Source organism: Phocoena sinus, chromosome 20, assembly GCF_008692025.1.
Source record: "Phocoena sinus isolate mPhoSin1 chromosome 20, mPhoSin1.pri, whole genome shotgun sequence".
Taxonomy (NCBI): Eukaryota; Metazoa; Chordata; class Mammalia; order Artiodactyla; family Phocoenidae; genus Phocoena; species Phocoena sinus.
Genome location: NC_045782.1, coordinates 35,793,720 through 35,816,126, shown reverse-complemented (window position 1 = coordinate 35,816,126; position 22,407 = coordinate 35,793,720). Strand labels below are relative to the sequence as shown.

General features: G+C 52.8%; 2 protein-coding genes across 9 annotated transcripts in view; both read right to left on the bottom strand.

Annotated features, from left to right (window-relative positions):
• The window catches only part of HOXB3 (homeobox B3), a 55,670-nt gene that overhangs the window by 19,862 nt on the left and 13,401 nt on the right, over positions 1-22,407 (bottom strand). For 3 of the 7 annotated variants that reach the window (XM_032616631.1, XM_032616638.1, XM_032616636.1), the window contains exon 2: positions 5,101-5,278. The exons of 1 other annotated variant lie outside the window; for it this stretch is intronic. The gene's annotated coding sequence lies outside the window, so the exon portion shown is untranslated. Of the gene's footprint in view, positions 1-1,569; positions 1,635-5,100; positions 5,279-6,292; positions 6,641-21,394; positions 21,474-22,407 lie in introns of those variants that run through there. 3 more of the 7 variants (XM_032616632.1, XM_032616633.1, XM_032616635.1) reach the window with 3 other exon arrangements.
• HOXB4 (homeobox B4) lies at positions 6,756-13,566 on the bottom strand. 2 transcript variants are annotated; one of them, XM_032616642.1, is made up of 3 exons: positions 13,498-13,566; positions 9,088-9,496; positions 6,759-8,253 (listed from the first exon to the last, which is right to left on the bottom strand). In XM_032616642.1, the coding sequence occupies exons 2-3, from the start codon at positions 9,110-9,112 to the stop codon at positions 7,955-7,957; spliced, it is 324 nt and encodes a 107-aa protein (XP_032472533.1). In that variant the 5' UTR covers positions 9,113-9,496; positions 13,498-13,566; the 3' UTR covers positions 6,759-7,954. The 2 variants fall into 2 exon arrangements, with proteins under 2 accessions (XP_032472532.1, XP_032472533.1); XM_032616641.1 differs by lacking the exon at positions 13,498-13,566 and having other exon boundaries at positions 6,756-8,253; positions 9,088-11,035.

Here is a 22,407-nt window from a genome sequence, read left to right as displayed (position 1 = left end):
AGGTTGGAGGAGAGGGAGAGGGAGAGAGATAGAGAAGAGGAATATTCCTAAAATCTCTATGCAATGCCTCAATGGGTATAAACACACAGAGGACCATGTGAAGAGAAATGGCAGGAAATGAAGATGGCTATTTGTCACATTTTACGACAATAACATTAATAACAAACAATAAATTTACATGGATATATAAGACGCGGTAGGTAGTGAGAAATCCCTTCTACTTACAATACCCCAGCCCGCGGTGTGGCTCCGGCTGCGGGGCTGTTTTATTGCTGCCTCCCTCTCTTTTTCTCTCTCTCCCTCTCTCTCCCCCTCTCTCTTTTTTTTCTCGGGGTACAGGCTTGTTTTTCAAAGGACAGTTGAATTGCACGTCAGAAACAGGGAGACCGAGCCTGCGATTTTCCTGACGAATACATATCTATTCTGCAACCTCGGCATTAATTATTTAATGAATCACGTGACCAGGAGGGGGAAGGGGGTCTTTCGATTTCAGGCTCAAAGGACCACTATGACCTTCCCCTTCAGGAGGAGAAATTTTCCTGCAAAATAGGTTCCCCCCAACCCACAAATGGAATAGTAGCTAGTTCTCTCTCCCACATTCACATCTGTATCTGCTGTATCTACATTCCCTAACCAGCCCCCCCCCAGAACACACACTTACCCACAGCCCACCTCTCCTCTCTCCCTTCTCCTCCTGCTCTGCTTAGTTCGTGGAGGTGCAGAAATAGTCTTCAGGGGCTTCTGGGGGGTGGGGTGGGATGGGCGCAGAGTCCTTCTCCAAGCCCCTGCATTTCTCAGCAACCAGTTCCTCTCTCTGCATCCCCCAACTCTATTCTCTCCCTCACTCCTAGGGTATTTTAGTGGGACCCACTCCCCCTCTTCCTTAAATAACCAATAAAATTTCTAAAGAGACCAGCTTCAAAAGAAGCATTTCATAAGTCCAGATTGTGTATGTATAAAGAATGGGGCTTCTGGCTTTAATTCTCTTTTTAAAAAGATCTTTTGTGGTACCTTTTGAAAGGGCAGAAAAGGGACAGGGTGAAGAGATGACTCGGGAGCTTCCAGAGTTGAGAGTAACCACAAGGGGGACTTGTTTTCGTTGTGTTGTTACTATTATAGGGAACCAAATTCTACTGACTGACTGAGAATATGCTCTAGAGACAAAAGACCTGGACTAAGTTTCCTACACAAAAGAAGTGGACACTCAGTCTCTCTGTACCTATGTCACATCCTGTCTCACCCTTCCCCACCCCCCAACACACCAGTGAAGACAGCTGGAGATTTGAACTGGAGGGGAGGAGAGGGAAAGGGAAGCAAGAGGCTTTGAAGTTGGCCTGACAGCCCTGTCCCCATTTCCCAGGTGTTAGTACCCCTTGCTTCCAAGCAGCAGACAATGGAGACAGATCAATAGGAAAAAGATGAGGGGATTGCATATTAAAGTGTTAAACACTGGTGATGATAGGAGAAATCCAGTCCCTTGGCCTAGAGAGAGAAATGTACGCAGACTTCTTCATCTCAGATATGAACAAAACAAAACAAAACAAAACATGCCCCCAAACCTTCACATACAGCTTGGCGCCAGAAGAAGCAGACCAGTTACGACCAGAATCCCAGAACCGGAGTATTTGGCCACGGTGCGGGATGGGGTTGCAAAGGGAAGCAGGGAAGACATTCCTGAAGGAGCCCCTCGCTTACACTCCCAGCCTTATCTTCAGCAGCTCTGGGGCAGCGGCAGCGGCTGGTGGACTGGGAGAACAGACGTGTTTTGGGGAGGGGGGGGCATGGGGCCCAGGGGCCGTCAGCGGTTTGTTTGGAGGGGTCTGAACCAAAAGCGACTGGATGGGGAGAAGGTTGAGGACCCAGGTGCCCTAACCACCCCCGAATTAACCGCCACCCCCGGGTGGTGTCCGGTCCAGCGGCAGCGGCAGCGCAGCCCCTGCCTCGGGCACTGGGCCGGCCTGGTCCCTTCAGAATCCCTCTCCCAGCCCTCGGGTGGGGGCGCCGGCGGGCCTGGGCTCTGTAGGGGGGTGGTCGGCTTTGATTGTGCAGAAACAAAACCCAGGCTGGTATTGAATTCAGCCCCGCGCCCGGCTCCCATGAGGGCAACTCCCTGCATGGTCCTGGCCAGAAATCCATTAAAACTGGTCCCCCAAAGGAAAGCAGTCCACTAAAGTCTAAAAGAAAAATACTAGGGCGTGGGGAGTGTGGGGGTGGGGGAGAGAAAAGAGGAGAGAGAATATGCTGGAGCATGGGAAGACAGCAATCTCTGAAACGGAGAAATTATTTTTAAGGACGAGCAAAAGAAAAGCCGGTGACACGAAGGCACGCCGGGCAGGTTCTATTAAAATGCCCACACTCTTCGGATCCTGGGAATGTCCATGTTCAAATAAACAAGCGCCCGGGCGTGAGCAGAATGCTTTCTTGCTGCCGATAAAGCGAACGTTTATACTGTGAGAAAGGCGAGATTGATTTACGAATCTGAACGCGCCTGTTTTATGGCCGATCACAAATCCGTCAGCGCTCAACTCACGCTGGGAAACTTCCCAACTCCGCTTTCCAACCAGACCCCCCCCTCCCGGGCCGCCGCTTCCCAGGGAGACCCACCACGGGCGCTAGGGCTGCCCCGGCGGCGACAGGCTCCGGCAGGACCCGGCAGCCCTACTCTGCCCAGACCGGTGCAAGTTGGAGCGAGGGTGGTGAGGGCCCAGGAACTGGAGGAAGAGAGGTCCAAAGATTCGGAGGATAGAGGTGGCCGCTAGAATTGTAGAAGGTGAGCCCAAGGGGCTGGGGAGCATGCCCGCAGCACTCAGCTCTGCAGAGGTTGGGGTCTGGGAGTGAGGGAGGGGGAAGGTCCCTCAGTTCCCACCTGTGGGGCTCAAAGGAACCCCAACCTTCTCTTTCCATTGTTTTCCTCCTCTTTCCCTTTGGTGGACCTCTAATCCTCACATTGCAGAAAGCAGGTTGTAAAGACTCAGGTGACTAGATCTTTATCACCTGAGCCTATAGAGGGCTCACAACTGGTTACCTGCCCTTATGAGTTATGGGTGTACATCGCCCCAAATATTTTCATCCCAGGAGCAGTCCAGCTTGCCTTTCTGCTCACTCTCTTTTCTTACCAAGGCCTCCAGCTCCTGCATTTATTAAACCTCCCAGGGACAAAGGAGAGGATACCAACCAACACCAGTTATTTCTTGCCTGAGACAGTCCCCAAGACATAGGAGACAATTTACAAAACGCAAACCAACACCCCACATACATCCCAGCAAGTTTCTTTCTCTCCTAGTCTTAACTCAAGGGAACACTTCCTTCTTCCCAGGTGGAGTCTGTCTGTCTGTGTGTCTATCTGTCTCTCTGTCTCTATCCCCTCCTAAGAGGATGGCTGCTGGTGTAGATTTTTAAGATACAGCAAGTAGAATATAGATTTGAAAAGGCTCTGTGTTCAGTGTTCACTTCTTAGCAAATCCTCCATACATCTCTCGAAAGTTGCTGGAAACTTTGGTTAACATGGCACAGCTGTCCCTGGCAATGGTCAGAACAGCCTGCACTGACCCTTCTCCCATCTCTCTTGCTCCTCTGGTGGGGGAGGTACTCCGTGGGCTCTGTGAGTAGCTGGGGTGGGATTGGGGAGTGGGGAAGGGGTGAGAGTGATTATAGAAATAGCTTCCTAAACAAAGGGACTTCAGAAAATGGGTTAAGATTTTGTGGATTTGGATAACAGACCTCGAGAGACAGTAACCACAATGGGGGCCCTGTGTCTCCTTAGGACCCAGGGGTTTGTCCCCCTAGCCCTCTGAAGCCCTTGGACCGCTCATATCTGCTTCCCTTTGTCTTTCTTCCCTCAGCTCCCTCCAACAAAACAGGAAAGAAGAAGGGATGAACTGGACATGGATGGCAGGGTGAGTCTGCCTGAGGGAAGGAGCTCTGCACAGAGAGAGACCAACACCCTACTTCTCTCCCCCACACGAGCTAAAAAAATTTTTTGTTCCTTTTCTCCCCAATGGACAGTAACAGAAAAACAATCCAGAAATTTCAAGATAGCAAAGAAGGGGTTGGGGGGGCTGGTGGGGGGTGGAGAAGATGGGACATACAACAGCCCAAGGACCCCTCCCTGCGGAGGTGTGACTTTCCCTTCTGGGCAGGAGGCAAGAGCCAACACAATGTCCAGTCTCAGAGAGGTCAAGGGGCTTCCGAGGTCATTTTGTGGTTCTAATACTGAGCTAATCGCCTAGAAAACGTGGCCTCTCCATGAACTCTCTCTCCTGCCAGCCTCCTACTTCCAAAGCCTCAGTGAGCCCCAGGGAAAAAAGGCCAGCACATTCTGGTCTGAGGCAGAGCCAACTGGCTCCCTCACCTTCAGAAGCAGGGCCCCAGAGGGGAGAACAGAGACCCCAGACCAAGAGAGCAAAAGGAAAGCAAACTAAACTCTGAGCCTCCAGGAAGAAGGAAGGGAGCAAAGTGGAAGAAGAGGAAGATTCCGGCATCAACGAACCTTGCCTGTGAACAGAACAGTTTCCTGCTCCAGAGAGTTGCAAATATTTGTCTAGAATCTCAACCTAGACACAAAAAGAAAAACTGAAGACATCCACCTATACCCCGCTCTGAGGTTGGGGCATTCCATTTTTCCAGGAGGTGGCAGTGACAACTGCTCACTGGTAAACAGACCTGTAGGACACCAGCCCCCAGTGTAGACAAGCAGAGTCACGGAACCCATGGGCCACATGTGCACCTCACCTTGCTACACACACACACACACACACACACGCACGTACATGCTGGGGCTCCCAAGGCCCTCCTGCATTTTCTAAAACCAGAAAGCGCTTCTGAGCTGCCTCATAAACAACCTTTTCTGGGGTTTTTCTGGTGCCTAACACCTCAGTCCCAATCAATTCAAACACCCTCCAGGTGTCAGTCCCTGACCCAAGCATCTGTCATCATAAAAGGCATCAAATCTGACCAACCGTCCACCATAAAAACCCCGCAAAGATAGTTGAAAAAGAAAAAGAAGGAGGCGAGAGAGTGTTTCTTCTTTCCCTAGTAAAAAGAGCTCATAAAACGATTAAAAAAAAAAAAAAAAGCCAGCCCAGGCGGGGGCTTTGTTACCTTTGAGCCTCTCGCCTCCTCTCGCCTGAACTCCGCGGATCCCATTCATGACGAACGGCTTCTTCCAAACTGAGAGAAAAAAGTTTTCAGCTTTATGGTTCCAAATTTTTTCCCCCTTGCAGATCCGGGAGTGGCGGCTAACACTTTTTTCCCCCAACAGCCGGTCTGCGGAGATTTGCTGTTGAATAATAACAAAGGAGAGAGGATACGTATTTAAAGAAGTGATTAATGGTTTTCTGTATAATTCTCACATTTTTCTTAGCTCTTGTCTACACAGAATGGCTGTGAACTTTAAGCTCCATAGAAATCTTCTTTATTCTATTCATACCTTCCTAAGAGCAGCTTTGATTTGGTTCTATAGAGACATGGGGGGGGGGGCATATGCTTTTTAAGAACTATTTTCCCCTCTAGAAGGGAAGGGCCGCCGCACCCCTTGGCAGCTAAACATCACACCGCGATTCCACCGAAAACAAAGCTCGTCACTCTCAACCTCCAGGTCCGGGCGATTTGCTACGAGTCTCCCCGCAGCATTGAAACGAGCCGTTCAAACGACCCTTCCTGCGCGGTGGACCCCGGCCCAGTCTCTCCCGGGCCCTACCCAGCCTCAGACGCCTGAAAGCTGCACACCGGAAGAATGCAAAAGAAATAACAGTAAAACGCGCTGGTGGAATTGGTTATTTTTATTTTCTGAAGGGAGATGGGACCGAAAAATGACTTTTAAGTGCATCTGCTCTCCCGAGCCCTGAGCTTGTGGGAGGCGAGATGGCTGTACCCGGAGCCACCACCGGACCAGAGCCCCGAGGCCGAAGCCCCCAGACCTTAGAACTTCTCTTGGGCTCAGCCCCAAAGCGGCCCAAGCCTGACAGCGCTTCTGAGGGTCACCTGCACCCCTCCCTTCCCCCACTCCATTCTAGGGGTGACTGGGACCTCAGAGACAGAAAGCTATTTGGTCCCCAGTCATACTTTCGATACTTTCTATGAGAAAGAAAATGAAAATTAATACAGGAGCAGGGCTTCACAAAAGAGGCCATTTGTCTTCTTGATTATCTATTTGCTTGTCAGAGTTTGAGCTATGGCACCGGCTAGCTCCTTTGTAATATAAAAATACTCTGAAAACCTGAAAACACCCAGAAACATCTGTGCAAAAAATTAGACTCATTAAAGCCTTAAACACCTCAGAGGAAAACGATACCTTCTTACGCGGGAGGAAAGAGGCCGGCCGCTCAGAATCCTCTCTCGGAACTTTAATAAGCAAAGAGCCGTCTGTCTAGAAGGAGACAGCTTTAACCGCATTTTATTTGCTTATGACAAATAAATCACTATTTGAAAGCCTTTGTCATACTTAAGCCTCTTGTGTTCTACAATGAAACATTTTCCCCCCATTAGGGATTGGAGTCAGCCCTCCCAGTCCTTTCAATCCATTTTTGGACTAGAGGGGAAAAATGAAAAGCCCCAAACAAAACACACCCACCCCAAAAGGAAAACAAACCAGCCACCACAATTTGGAGTCCTCTGAGATACAAATTCCCATCGGATCCTTTGAAAAAATTCCTCAACCACATAAATGTGCAGTCGAGTGGACTGGGGTGCCTAAAATATACTCTGGGAGGCATTTATCTGCATCTTTACATCAAGGTTTCAACAAAAACACGCCGTGCTGGTCACAAGAAACCAAACATTTATTTCTATTGTCACTCTGTACAGGACACACATTTTCACGCCAACAAACGGTTCTAGACTCAGGCAGCCCCAGAACTAAGAAGGGTCCTGGTTTGGAATGTCAGAAAGAGCATAGGAGAGAGGACGCACATGACATAAAATAATTAATAATAATAATAATCAATGCAACAATGATAAACTATGGGAGAGGTCTCTGTAACCTCATCTCCCAGGTGGGAAGGGCATTTTATTTCCTAGTTTCACATTCACTTCACAGTCTAGAACAGGCCTCCACTGTACAACTCCAGATTGGCCAGAGGGTTGTGCCCAGCTCCCAGAACGCAACTGGCCCCTCACCCCTGCAGACACGGCTTGACCTTCCAGAGGAAGGCCCTCCTGGTCTCTGGGTCCTCTCTTTCTCTTGGACTCAATTTCCCTGCCCTGCTTCTGCGTAGCCGAGGCACGCATCCCCTCGCCCGCCTCCACTTGTCCCCTTCCTGTGGTCCCTACCCCAGCCCTGCAGTGGAAGGGGGTGAGCCGCCAGCGTCCCCGTGAACGGGCACGGAGGGGGAGAGAGGTTGTGTGCGTGTGTTTGTTACCGTGGCCAAAACACTGCGCTATCTGGCAGTCAGAGGATGCTTTCGCTGGGTTTCAGGAATGGGGGACAAAGAAAAAATATCCAGACTGTCTTCCAGCAGCGGCAGCAGCAGAGGCGGCGGCGGCGGCCGAGCCGGGCCTCATTTGTTAGCGGGGTGTCGAGGTAATGGTCGCCACCGAGGCCCGTCCTCTCCTCGGCAGAGTAAACAAGACAGATGGGCCTGGGCCTGGGCCTGGCGTGATTAAAGATGAAACGTGGATCCATCTTCACCAAAGCTGAAAATGAGGAGTGCAGCCTCCTCCTATTTCTCTTTCTGTCTTTTTCTTTCTTCCTTCTTTTTTTTAAGGAAGAAAGCAAGAGACTTGAACCTTGCTTCTGGGGGGCCTCGCCTGGCTCCATATTGTCATTTCTATAAATAAAGCTTCCCCTCCCCCCTCCTCTGCATTTATTCGTGTAAATAGACAAAGTGGGGGGAGGGCAGGTAGGCTTTTTCGGACGCAGGCCTCAGGGTCCCCTCCCGCGTCTCCCCCAACCGCCCACCCCCCGCACTCGCAACCCACCCCCGCCCCGAGGTTCGCGGCTCCCACGTGGGGGACACTAGAGCGCGGGGGGGCCTCCGTTGGGCCGGCCAGGGGGCCCTCCGGCTGCGCCTGCGGTGCCACCCGAGCGGATCTTGGTGTTGGGCAACTTGTGGTCTTTTTTCCACTTCATTCGCCGGTTCTGGAACCAAATCTTAATCTGGCGTTCAGAGAGGCAGAGAGCGTGGGCGATCTCCACCCTCCGGCGCCGCGTCAGGTAGCGGTTGTAGTGAAATTCTTTCTCCAGCTCCAAGACCTGCTGGCGAGTGTAGGCGGTCCGAGAGCGCTTGGGCTCCCCGCCGGCGTAATTGGGATTTACTGGACACACACAAAGAGAGGGAGAAAGAGAAAGTTTTATTGCCCCGAAAGGGAGGAGGGAGAGCCCTTTCTTCCAGCTAACACAGTATCTCCCTCCCTCCCTCTCCCGCCATCTCTTCTTCCTCCAGAGGGGGTGGGGATGAAAGAGAAAGCGGGACCCCAGGAAGAGAAAGAGACCTCTAAGTTTTGGAGGATTGTGTGGTCACGACGTTGTTGTTTGGGTGTCCGGGGGGAGTGAGGAATCTTCACAAGGTTTTAATCGCTCCTCTCTCCCCGCACGTGGCCTGGGGCCCGGGATGGGAGAATGAGGGGTGAAAGAGGGAGGGGGCTTCATTAAACCTTTCTTCTGTTAGTTCCCACCCTCTCTGCTCAGATTCCAAGCAGTGCCTGCCCCCAGTAAAAACTTTTGCCCATTTCTCAAGCCAAGGAGCCAGACTATAGGAAAGAAAGGAAAAAAAAAAAAAATACAGGGAGTTGACTCAACTCTCAGCTTAAATACAGATTACCTCCTCCCCCCTTCTCCTCCCCCCCTTACACCCCTCCCCAATTTCCAATTTCACTGAGACTGCATCTCCCTGGCGAAAAAGTCGCTGGTGAGAATGGCAAAGAGGATGGGGAACCGACTTCAAAGGCGCGGGGGCCCACCAGGCCATAAAAATTTATGGGGGATGTAATTATGTGGCTCTGAAAACAGGCGACCGTAAATCTCCGGCAATGGCGAGTTTATAGCGGGGACAATTGGCTTCCCCTAGCTCCCCCCCCACCAATGCCTCGAGGTCCCTTTGGTGTAAAGCGCCGGGGGTGGGAGGGGGAAGGGGGTGCCCACGCACTCACCCGTGCTCACGTGAACTTTGCGCATCCAGGGGTAGACGACGGGCTCTTTGCACGCGGAGTGGGACGGGCTGGGGTGCAGGGGGTTCTGAGCGCAGGGAGGCGGCGGGGGGCTGCTGCTGACCGCCTCGCAGCGCTGGCCGGGCTCCGGGAGGAGGGCCCCAGAGGGCGGCGGAGCGGGAGCCCGAGGGGACAGCCCGGGCGGTGGCGGGGGCGGCGGGGGCGGCGGCGGAGGCGGCGGGGGCCCAGGGTCCCGGCAGGCCGCGTAGCGCTGCACGGTGCACGCGGAGCGCCGCGCGAAGCCCGCCTCCGGCTGGAAGCTGCTCTCTCGCCTCTGGCCGCCGGCGTAGTACCCCGGCGAGTGGTCGCTGGGTAGGTAATCGCTCTGTGAATATTCCTCGCACGGAGGGAACTTGGGGTCGACATAGTTTGAGTTGATCAAAAAAGAACTCATAGCCATTAATTTCTGGGAATTGTCCACAAAATATACTAAAATTTATTCCGACCCCTGACTCGTTTTCCTGTTTCCGAAAGCCCTCCTACTTACTGTCAAGTGAACAAAGTTAGGGGCCCACGTGATCCTCGGAGCCAATGGCCGCCCCGCCTGCGATTCCCGGATAAGGAAATCTGCTCACCCGGACCCTACTCCAGCCAAAGAGGTTTATTTCCCCTTCTTCTCTTCCCCCCCCCTCCCCACCCAACACCAGGATTTACATAGGGCTCCTGCGGGGCGACCGCCTCCTCGCTTCTCCTCACACGGATTGGGGAGAGGGAGGGAGGGAGATGGAGAGCGAGTGAGCAGGTTGCCACCCGAGGGCCTGTTGGGGCGCTGGGCGGAGCGCAATCCCTGGATCCCCTCAGAAGCTGGGGCTTCGGGTGTGGCCCCTCCTGTCCTGGCTCACCTCCTCCCAGGCCTTCCTTAGGGCCCCAGCCCCTCCTCACGACGTGGCGAGGGGGAGCCCCTTTACCCGGCGTCTGTGCGGGGGAGTTAAGTGAGGGACGGACTAGGGGCTCCGCCTGAGAGGGGAACCCACACGGGGGAGAGGCACTGAGCGTGGGCCTTTTCTCTGCAGCCGCACGGGGAGGGGTAGGGAGTGAGAGGGGAGGCATCGGAGCAACCAGGCGGGTGCACGGAGGGACTTGTCAGAGATGAATGGAACCGCGGGCGGATCGATAGGAAATTCATGCACTAATTCGGGGAGACCTCGCCTTCCAAATCGCATTTAGCTGCGCTATTAGTTTGGCTGTGTCAGTCAGTCCGTCTGTTTCCCTCTCCTATCCACTCCTCCCCGTACCCCACGCGGCCCAAGCCGGGAGAAACGACTTGGTTTCCCACACTAAACATGAGCGCTAGAGTAAAAAACCTCCAACTTTTGAGAGCACGTCGAATAGAAATTTGCTAATTCCAAAAGCACCGGAGCAACGCTAACCGGGGCGTCGAGACGTTGTAATTACCGCTAATGCGGCCGCCCGCGCAGCGAGCAGAAATCTCACATCCTTGTGATGCTGAGGATAGGAGACAGGGGTGATCCCCACACAATAACACCCCTTGGTAATCGTGTGTTTCCAGGGCATCTTGTTCTGAACCCAAACGGAAAGGCGACCTCTGCATCCGTTTGAAAAGCAAATTTCCTTTGCCTTCGCACACTGAAGACAAGTCATTTTTACCGGATTTTCAGTGAAGCCTCCCTAAGCCCAAAATAGGGAATAGGTGGGCTGGAGGGAGAGGATAAAATAAAAACATCAGCAACAATATTAACCTTTTAAGTGAAGTGAAAAAGGACCAAGGCTTCCAAGGGCAGGCAGGGGCAGATTTCAGGTAGATGATTCCTCCATCTCTAAGCAGTTGAGGGAGAAAAAAGAAAGAGAAAGAAGAAGGAAGGAGTCTTCGTGTGGTCACCGGATGGTCCTCATTTAGGAAAAAAAATGTTTTTTTCTTCAGGAAGAAAAAAATGAGCGGAGTGTTTATGTCAACTACATATTCCCCTAGATACGAATTTGTGACCACAAAATTCCTTACACAAATTCGGATCTACAGGGTATATACAGAAGACAGATAGATCTTCTTGGCCCAGAAATTTTCCAGTTCTCCTACTTTCCACGCGTCCTTCTTTTGGGGTGTAGTCTGAGTGCTTCGATTTTATTTCATTTTGTCCAAGTTCTGAGGTCTGGGAGCAGGAAAAGTCACTGCGGTTCCATTCCTGGGATTCCAAGGTTTTCAACTCTCTTCCTCTTCTATTAGAGAGAAATAGAAGCTGCCGGTCCCGCAAAGGGACGCGAACCTTGGGGCCGCTGCGCAACTCGGCGGCGCATGAATTATGAGATGTAAACATTAGCTAAGCACAAAAGGAGGAAGGGTCATCCCGAGGCTGCGGCGTAGTCAGAATCAGGCCCTTCTGGGTGCCCTCGCGCCCCTCCCCTCCCCCCCAGGACTTTTTTTTTTTTTTAAAGAAACAAAACCCCAATCGGCAACTCCGTGCTCCTTGCAGCCTTTAGTTTTCGATCAAACGAATATCTAGATATTTTCCAAGGCGCCTCTCAGCAAAAGGAAGAGGGAGAGGCGGCTGGGTGTGAAGGGGGGGGTCATAAAAGTCCTTTTAGAAAAATTCAATGGTAAAAAGAGAGAGAAACAGCTGTAAAGAAAAATGCTGGGAGACCAAGCAGATGGGGCCCCGGATATTTAATGATGGGCAATTCCGTTTACAACCTGAGAAAAAGATCAAAGGCGTTTCATTTCCGAATGAAGGGCAATGAGGAACCATAAAAGATGCAGCCAGATGATATTCCGGCCCCTCCCAACCTCCCATACCTCCTGGGGCCAGAAAAGGGGGATAATAGGTAAAGTGTGAGGAGGAACCCCATTTCCCCCACCTCCCTAGCTCCGGGCAGGCTCTCTCAGTTTAAACTTGTTCATTCAGCCACCTGCTAGGGTTGCTGGCAGTGGGACCAAAATGGGGATCTGGGAAACCTGGGGGATCTGGAATTTCTGAAGGGACTTCCTGAGGCTGCCAGTAACCACTGAATTTACTAAGCTGGGAGACTGAGGATGGAGCTGAAGGGAACTGCGTCCTAGACTGTGAAAGCTGAGGGCCTTCACAGGGTGAGGAGAAGGGTTCACAGAAGCCTCTTCTGCACCCAGACTCCCCATTCATCTCTCTAGGTCTGAAGAATACTTGCATCCCTAGTGAACAAATCAGAATAATATCAATTTCTTTAACAAGTACATCAACAAAACAAAAAGCAACCCTCTAACCACCATACCCTAAAGGTCTCTGCCCATCCCTAGTCCTGGGACCCTTGCAGGTGGATAGGAGGAGAGTTTCCACCTACCAGCAACTAAGCCCAGAGACCCTCTGATTTTCTATCCCAAATCTAGATTGCCAAGGTTGGCTTCCGGGCCCGATTTCTAACACCAACACTCTCCCAGCCAGGCTGGACTCACCTATATTTGAAAAATCACACACACACACACACACACACACACACACACACACTAATATTGTAGTTATCTTTGCCAGGAGAGGGTCCAATAAGTAATCTCAGAACCCCATTTAGGCACCCAGGGAGACCAGCACCTGATCCTGGATCCACAGACAAAATGTGTGGATAGGACCCCCAACAGCCCCCCAGCGTCAAGCAGGGGCTTTTCCAAGTCTTGTCAAGGGCCACTTTAGTGAGGGGCTCCACGACCCTTTCCAGCTGGCCAGGCCCCTCCCCCACCCCATACCTCCTGTCCTCAACTCGCCTCCCTGAAACCCGTCCAACTCGAACGCTTTTCGGAATTTGGGGAGGGCCAATGCGCTGGCCACCGGGGCCTCTCTGCTGCTCTACACTTTCTCAAGAGTTGCGGTCCAGGTGTCCCAAGCACCCCAAAAGAGAGGGACGGGAAGCAGAGCCCGCGGGGCTGTGTGTGGCTGATTCTGGGAACAGAGCGCTGGGCGCTGAGAGCCGCCACCTGCCCATTCCACCGAGGCGCCGCACCCCCCACCCCGGCCAGTCCCACCGCGATGGGTGGAGGACTTGGTTTATCTGCGACTTCCAAGACGGGGTTCAGATCAGGAGGCTGCCTCTCCCTCCACCCCCGAAGAGCACTAACATTGATACGCATAATAATAAGAACCAAGGCTCCACCCGCGTTCAGAGCCACCTCCCCGGCGCTCCCGGTGGCTCGCTGGCCCGCCGGCCGCCTTTTCCCTGCAGCCACAGGTTGCTGGAGTGACCTCTCGCTGCTCAGCCCCTCCGCCGTCCCGGGCGTGCCCAGCCCGCGCCGCATCGACTACTTTTTGTCGGCGGGGAGGGAGGACTGAGCGAGGGAGGGAGACCCTGAGGCCAGGAGGGCGAGCCCCGGCGGCCCGCACCGCCAGCGGCGCGGAGGAGCGCCAGGTCCGGAGGGGCTAGGGCGGGAGTACTCACCGGGCCGCTCCCCGCGCCCTCCAGGCCGCCAACCCGCCCGCGGGCCCGCGCGGCCCCCGACGAGCTCGCTCTCGTCCACTATTGTGTGTTCGGAAAACCGAACCGCGGCGGCGGGCAGAGGAGCTCCGGGCCCCCTTGGCGGCCGGAACAAGACTTTTTTTTTTTTTTTTTTGGTGTGTTTTTGTTTTTGAAGCGCAAGTTTTCGTATTAATCTCATACTTTGGCAGTCTTTGTTAAACAGCTAGGCGCGTCACCAGGCTCTCGAACATTTTAATAATTTTTAGACGCCGTGACCTGCGGTTCACCCCTCTCGGGCCTCCCCCACGAGCAGGCAGTTACTTTAATACGCTCGCGCAGTTCGCTCGGTCATATTGAATTTTGCGCAGGTCATTACTTGGGAGAAAAATGACAGAGCAAGGAATTTGATTCAGCTCATCCTCTCCAGCTCTTTTTGCCAGAAACTTCTCTCCCCTTCCCCCCACCCCCAACCCCAAAAAGTCCCATTCGGATAGAACTCAGCCCGGCCCCGCCTCTTCTTTGATATTCCATCATTCCTATATTTTTTGTCAGCTCTCGTTCGGGGGCCAAGAGGGAAAGGGTAGAACTCTGCGGGGGTTCCCTTTGCGGCCTGTGATGGAGGCTGGCACCTGGAGAAGTGGAAATGTGGGGATCTGGGTCCCAGAGAGCAGGCCTCAGCCAGAGCCCCCTTCCCTCCTTCCTCCCCTATAAATGGCTGCACTGACAAGGCCTGTATTCCCACCCAACTGCACACTCCATCTGCTTTGTTCTACCCCTCAATGCCAGAGAGACCCCCATTTCTGCCAAAACTTTAGAGGCTCCAGGGCCCCAGGAATGACCCCTCTACCTCCTGGTGCTGAGATTTGGTTTCACAGGCCAGCATGTTTGGGGAAGATAGAATCCTGAGAGAAGGGCTGGACTGCACTGGTCAAAGCTGGGGCATTGGCTTTCAGAGGCTTTAATTGTCCTTTAAAAATCAAACAGTATCCTCCCCATCTGCATTTTTATTTAAAACTACTTTTCATCTGTACAGCAACTCCTTTGTCTACCCCCAGCATCACCACAATTGAGGAGGAAATCAGAGAGGTGTTAAAAATACTCAAGAGATTTTCTTTGGTTTGTCCCTCCAGGATCAGAAATAGGTGATGGGCCAGCAACACATTTCCCCCTTTCTCCAGCCTCCAAGGAACCAGCAGAAGTAGATCAGGTGACTCCCCTCCACCCAGTTCAAGTCTACGGGGAGTGTCTGCAAGGGGGTATCTCCCTAGTGCGGGGAGGCCGGAAGAGAGCATCCCAAGGTACCCAGCTTGGCCTGGGATGGCAGAGGACTCCTCCTTCTCATTCTGAGGCCCCTCCAGCCCAGGACCTTGGGCTGCTCCAGTCTATTCCACAAAACTATCAACTTGCTAACATACTGTCCTGGAATGGAGGGAAAAGAGACTGAGGAGGAACAGAAAGAGATAGATTCTCCAGTTCAGGTTTTGACCTCTACCTCCTCCGGACTCTAGGAATTCCCTATGGCCTGACTCCCCAGAAAAACTTGCCTGAAGGCCAAATAGAAATGAGGACCCACACCCAACTGGTTTAATTTTTTTAAAAAATTGGGGTCAAATTGATTTGAAATTTGACATTAAACTGTGGTCTCTTCTGGCCATATTTCAAAATGCATCTTTATAAAAACTCCCAGGTCATCTTTTTTTCTGGCGGGACAAACACCCAGAGAGTACCTCCTATATTAAATACTTAGAAGAGAATATGATGACATCTCATAAGGCAACAGTCACTTAAAGACCCCAAATAAGCATATGCCCTGGTGTTATAATTAGTCTCTCTAAGCATTTTACTTATGAGCTAAGCTTAATGCGCGGATTCAAGGTTCATTTAAGGTTGCCAGTTAAAAAGATCTCTGTGAGTCCATCCAGTATTTTTCCTTTTCATTTCCCCTCCCTCCTTGAACTAGGAAGAGAGGGATTCTGGTAAAACATACAAGTGTAGGTTTGGGAGAGAGTGAGAGAATTAACAAGCTAACCTTCTTTCAATATCCAAGTGCTTAAACCCAAGCAATCGGGAAAGAGGAATGGGAGTTTTTAAACTCCGTCCAGTCCTGGCCCATGGTTACTGGACTCCAACTGCCTGGACCCCGTCTGGGGGTAATCCCTGAAAAACCAGGCCTGCCTGGAGGGAGGAGGAGCTGGGGGATCCAGCTGTTTGGCCCCTTTAGGGGAAGCCTAGTGGGGCTGATGTGGGTTGGAGTCAGGTCTTCACCTTGGAAGACTTCTTTGGCCCCACCAAACGTCCTGCAAGGATGTGTGGGTAATTGGAGTTTTAAAATGTGTGCGGCTGGGTAGGTTTTCATTAAATTTTATATGGTGACTCAAAGGTTGTCTTTGGGAGAGAAAATTGCGCAGAGGATTGGCCATGCCCAGAGCGCTTTCTTTTGTGCAGCTCCCCACCCCACCAGAGCCAGTCTGGGGAGAAGGGTTTCTTCCTCCCTCAGTTTCTCCTTCCCCAGATCTGCCTCTCCCCTCTCCAGTTCCGCTCCCGCACTCCCCGAGCCCACAAGTCTTCCTTACCTCGAGCATCCCTTGCTCGCTTTCTTCTCTCTTCACACACACACACTGCCTCCTTCCCTCTTCCACCCCGCCCCAGCCGCTAGACGCCGCTGCGGCCGGCTCACGCACGCTGTAAACTTTTGACCCTCCAACTTCGCGACCCCTCGGGCAATAACACTGGCCTCACGGCCCAGGGTCTCATTCTGCTGCGGCGGCTGCAGAAACCCAAACGCAAAACGTCTTCCCTGCCCTTCCTCCCCCGCCCCCACTAAGGCCCTTAGGCCTGGAGAAGAGGAGTCAGTCTTTCGATTATTCAATAACTCCTCCTCGGGAAAAGATGCTGACTCCACTTCCGGCTTTTTTCACCACTTCCCGCATTTTCACCGTTCTCTCATGTTTAGATGCCTGGAAGAGCTTTTGACGACCCACCCCTCTCCATTCTTGTCCCCCAGAATGGGGCCGCAGTTGCCGTTGACAGGAGTGGGGACATATGGGAAGCCATAGAATGGGCTGAACTGGAGAAGGGTGTTTCTGGGGTGAAAAGTGGAGAGAGCTTGGAGCAAGTGTTCCTTGGGAGAGGAGGGGGCCATAGGCCCCCAAAAGGCTGGAGAGAGAGCTCAGCGTCCAGGCTTTGCGAGGCCCAGCGGGCCCGGGGCCACCTTGCGCGGCCGCTCGCTGGCGCCTTGCAGGCTCCAGCCTGGCTGTGAACTTGGTCTAAGGCGGACTCTACTGGCAGCTCGGGAACGTTACAGCCTCAGCCTCTGCCTCTCGGCCAGCGCAGCGGCCGCGCGGCGACCTGCGCCGTTTCGGTTTCCTTTGCTCCCAAATATCGCTTCCCAAGCCCCCACTTCTCGTAGAGAAGGATTTTGTTCCTCCTTTCCTTGGGGCCCTTGGGGGTCGGAAAACAGAAAAGAGAGAGTTAGAGAGACACACAGAGAGAAAAAGAGACTGGAACAAGCAGAAGCTCCGATATACAGGGATTATGCTCCATCGTGTCTCCAAGCCCCAAAGAGATGTTCCCACATGCAGGGACTTTCCCCCTTCGGCTCCCCTAAACGCTTCTTTTCAGGCTGAATCCCCTCCTCTCCACCTGGCCCTCCTGGGTCATCTCTTGGCTAGGCAAGCGGTGTTCGGGCCTGGGAAGTACCTTTCCTCTCTAGACACATTCGTCCCTACCCCACTGGGCTCCGAGGTCACGGATCGCTGCAGCCAAAGTCAGCCGCCGCGCTCAGAGGCTGCAGCGAGGCCGCAGCTATGGGGGCTCAGCCCGAATCCACTCGGAGAAAAAGACCAGAGCATGGCTGTGCAGCTAAGGAGGAAAAGCTAGAAGATGCAAAGACGAGATTTAGGGAGAGAAAAGACAGGACAGAGGACGCCTAAATCATAGAGAAAGGAGAAAGAAGAGGGAGAAAAAGGGATTAAAAGTTATAAAGGTGCTGATATTCGGGGTCCGACAGGTCCAGAACTGCCCGAAGTCCAATCCTCTCCGGTCTCCTAAATCCCCCACTTCCTCTTGGAGCCCGAAATCTGGGTCTCAATCAATTCGCCAAAAGGAGGGGAAAAATCGATCTAAACCTGTGGGCTTGCCCCCAGCCCGGCCGGGAGCGATGGAGGTGGCGGCGGTGCGGCCAGCGGCACGTAATGTATGCGGCAGCGGCTCGGAGCCCCAAGTAGGCCGGCGCTCCGGCCCTGTCTGCTGACCTCTGCGTGATCCCGGACTCTATGAATTATTGATGAGATATGAGCGTTGATTTCCCCTTTCAGGATGCAAACTCCATTATATTGTTAAAATGGCGATTTAATCGTTGAGAATAGCTTTTGGTGTGGGTTTTTTCCCCAAACTCATTTGCGCCTCCTTCCTTTTCATTTAACTCTCTTAATTAAATCCTTTAACATATTTTAATCACTTTTTGGAGGGAGGGGTAGGAGGAAGGGGAAAGACATCACTACCATCACCAACAAACACTAAAAACAAGCCAGAAAACCATAAAAAGCTTCTACCTTGGGGAAGTTGAAAGGAAGGTGGGGAGGGGGTGTTAACCCCTCTAGAAAGGTCGTGCTGGGAACAACCACCAGAGGATACATCCATCCGAGTGCTGGGGCAAACTAACTCTGACAAGGAAGTGTTGGGCCTGGGAGGTGTCTAATTCCACCCCGGAGGAGACTTGTGTGTGGAGTCCGACTGTGGAGAGTAAGTCAGGCTTACCCTTCTTGCTGAGAAGTCGAGGGACATGGAGCTTGGGGAAGACACGTGTTTCTTGAGAGGAGCGATTCTCCAATCTGAAACCCGGGGCACGGCTTACCGAGAAATGTCCATTCTCTTTAGGGCCCCCATTTCTCCCCTCCCCCACCCCAAGCAGCTCGGTTTCCAGGCGGTGTCTGGGTTAATTAGTATGGATGTGTAACAGCGCTGCAGCAATCGATAAATCCCGCTGTGGGCAGATCCCAGCCTCGAAATCCGATTACTCTGAGAAACTCCAAAAAATGGAAACAGTGACCCGTGGGCTCTCCGCTAAAAGAGGGGAAAGGTTCTTGCTAAGCCCCATTCTCCTTGGTTGGCCGGGTTGGTCCCCAAGCTGGGAAACCCATGCAGGCAAGCGCCTTCTCTGCTCTGTCCCGAAAGGGACTGAGTCTGGGGGACTGTGCTGAACGGTTCACTTCTCCCTTGCTCTGAATCCTTGGCTTCCACCTCAGCATCCAAACCCCAAGGATAAAGGAACCAGCCCAAGAGAGGAGCTTCCACGTGGATCCTGCCCCCATACCCTGCCCCCCCAAACCCCACAGAATACGTCTCACAGCCAGGGAAGAGTTAAGTGTCCCTGTTGCTGTTACCGAGAGGAAGCCGATGAAATATGGGCGCTTGGAACTCCAGGCCCGGCTGGCTTTCCTGTTTACATTTCTTTATACTTCCTCCTACCCCGAAGCCTCGGAGAAACAAAACAAAAAACCAAACCCAAAAAATAACCAAATAAAACAAAACAAAATTAAATTGTCCATTGAGCGGTGGTCAAGCTGGCCCCAGAGGGAAAAGGGAAAATGTAGCCTTACCCTCCCACTGCTGACCTCCTCTGCCCTGCCCAGGTGGAAGGTGCCGATGGATGGGCATGAGGATTTGGCTAGTGGTTTCTGGCCTGCAGCTCAGAGAGTTGGGCCCTGGACCCAGCTGGGGAGGGGAATCAGATGGAAGAGGAGAGAGAGGAACAGCTTTCCCTGAGAACGTCTTGAGGAAGACTGGAGAGGAGGACACAGGTCTGGGGCAGAGAGAGTTCCTTTGCACCAGAAACCATTGGAAAACTCTCATCCTCTCCCCTAACACGTCCTTGCTGGGGTTCAGGGGAGACAGTTGCCCAGAAAACCTGAAGTGGGGAAGAGGAAAGCCCAGCTAGGGTGGGGTCTTCTCCAGGCAGGATCTGCTCAGAGCCGGAGGACACCCTTCAAGAGTTCTGGCTGTTGCAGCAGAAGTGGGCACCCCGGCTAGAGCTGCTCTTCACCACTCCGGAAAATCTCTCTAGATATGCTCAGCAGATGTCCCTGGGCCGCTGGCCCCAGATATTCTATATCAGAGTTTGCAGGACTGATGTGGGAGGGGGCCAAAAAATCTTTAGTGGCAGTCCTGGTGGTCTGGGGTTTCTGAGAGAGTGTGGCTGGCGGCATCAGAGTGAGACCAGGGGCACAATAGGAGTGGGGTTTCCCGGGAGACCCCAGGTCAGATTCTGTGCCCACTGCACTCTTCCTTTGCATCTCATTCAACTCATTTGCCTTGTCCAGAGTGGAAGCCTGTGGAAGTTATGCCTCCAAAATTTATTGGTATTTTAAATGGTGCTCGACATCCTTTGGGAACTGACCAGAGTCTCCTTTCCATGGGATACAAATGCCCCATCGTTTCGGGGGAGATGTGTCTTCACAGTAAGGTGAGGACCCCAAGCCCTCTGTCCTCTTTGCACTCAAAGCCTGTGAAAGGTCTCCTGTAAATCAGGCCTGGGCAGGGAATGCAGAGCTCAGGGAATAGAGAGCAGCTGCAGGAGAGAGAGGAAATTAGGAGAGCGTGCAGATGTTCTTTAATGTGAAATGGGAAGAATCTTGTGACCCTCTCCTTGTCCCAAAGATCAGAAGCCCCTTAAGATGCCACATGACCAATTCCAGGGACAATGGGAACTGATGAGCTAAATCCAGAGAGGGTGGGCTGGCATAAGCAGGAGTGACAGGGTGGTTGACCCCCCATGGGTCTTAAAATTGGGAGGTCAGTTTGGTGAGGAAGAGACCTCCAGTTTTTAGAAGGAGGGCGACTTATCCTTAGAAAATAATGGGCCCCAGGGAGTCAAATAATAAAATCCTTCTGGTTTGTGGTGCCACAAAACAAAGGGGCCTCTAGGCTCTGGTAGGGAGAGAAGAAGGAGAAAGGAGAGGAGAGGAGAGGAAAAGAGCACCTTTCCAATTTTCTCTCCCAGCTCCTAAGTCCCTTTTTATTCTCCTGACAGTTGGGGCTATGTGTTCGTCAGCAAGTTTTATTTTTGGAGGGATTTCCAGGGATCTACTTAAACACCTACATCCTCCAGATAAAAAAAGAAGCTCTCCCCTCCCCCCCACTCCTGGCCAGGAATTTGAGGGAAATTCTCCCTCCGTCTGCTCCCTGCTTGGACCTCAGGACCCTATATAGAGCCAAGCCAGAAGGTTGGCCTGGGACCAAAAGGCTGAAGTTGGGTGCAAATGTGCCATGCTCCCCATCCCTGATAGCCCTAATGAGACCATAGAGAACCAGGGGTACCCGCTTTCACGGGGTTCAAAGATCTAAAAGCCAGAGAGTGTCCCAGTGCAAGGCAGCCCACAGCAGCTGAGTTAGCCTTCCCCGGACTTTTTCTCAGCTCAGATGTATTCAGATAAAAGTGCCCGGCGGCTCGCTCCCACACACCCCTGACAAATGAATGTCATAAAGTTCCTTTCCTGGGGGTGGAGAGATGTCTGTCTGAAGATATCCAGTAGTGAAGGGCCCCCCCCACACACACACACGGGGCCCTCCCTTCAGCAGTAAACACCCCTCCTTCTTGCCCCCTAAATTTCCAAGGGCACTGAAGGAACCCACGCAAGCTTTTTCCCCACAAAGACTCAGACACTCCGGCAAATAAAACCAGGCACCCCGGACTGCAAAGGCCTTATTGAACGGACCCGAGTGCCCCACTTCAGACACCCAGCTGGTCAGAACTTGGTGCAAAATCAGGCTAAATTTCCCCCACTTATCATCCCACAGTCCTGCCGGAGGCAAGGTTTCCTTCCCCCAGTTCCAAGCCCCACAATTGCGAGGGGAAAAGCAAAAACTGGAAGCGACTTACTGTGGGAGAGCTGGGCCTGGGCTGCTGCCACACCACCGCCTTCTGGGCTGGGAGAGCGCTCACCTACCTCTGCCCCCTTCCCCACCACTGCGAGCAGTTAAAGTGTCACTTAACATTCTGGAGAATGTGAAATATACCGCGCGGTGTCAACTCCCCAAAACCATAAAACTAACTTTATGGACCTCACGTGACTTTCTCGAGCCAGTGAGGGGTATCTGTCTGACTTCTCCGCGATTTTTACGATGTAACTTCAAGATAAAACCCCTATCCATTTGACATCTAAATGTCATAGCGACTTTTGGGATAGTTTGCTATGGGCAAAGGGGGACAAAGTCAAGGGGGAAGGGGGAAGGAAGGCCCAGTAGAGCCACCAAGACCCTCAGCTGCCTCCTCACCAGCTCCCCTCCCCCCACAAGTCCTGTAAGAAGTTGGGCCAAGCTGGAAGGGATTGACCGGGTAAGTGTCCAGACTTGACTCTTGTGCTCAGGGTGGAGGCTGACTTGGATGGAGGAGGACTGGCCCCTGGCCCTGAGCCAGTCCAGTTGATGGGGGAACCAAGGGTCTTCCAGGAGGGACCCCAGCTCCTAATCAAGAGGGCAGGTCAGTTGGGCCCCTGGAGAGAGGAAGCCCTTGATATAAGTGTAGAGAAGACTGAGGGTGAGAGGAAACCTTTGAAATTGAGCTGATTTTTTTGTTTGTTTGTTTTTTTGGCCTTAGTGGGTGGCAGAGCTGAATTGGGATTTGGACCAGGGGACAGTGGCGCTGGGCAGGCCTGTATCACCGCCAAAAGGCCAGGAGCCTCCTGCTCAGGACTTAGGCCCAGATTACTTTCCGCTAAGAGGTTTCCAGAGAATTTTTGGCCAGCTGGTGGAAAGCCAGGGTGGAGTCCAGCTCAGCAAAGGCTTGCTTTTCGCCCCAGCCTTGCCCCTTGCCCCTTGCCCCAGGCTCATGTGGGGTTCCTGGGTCTCTCGGTCCCCAGGGCATGAAAGCCTGTCCCCTGGCCCAAGTACCGC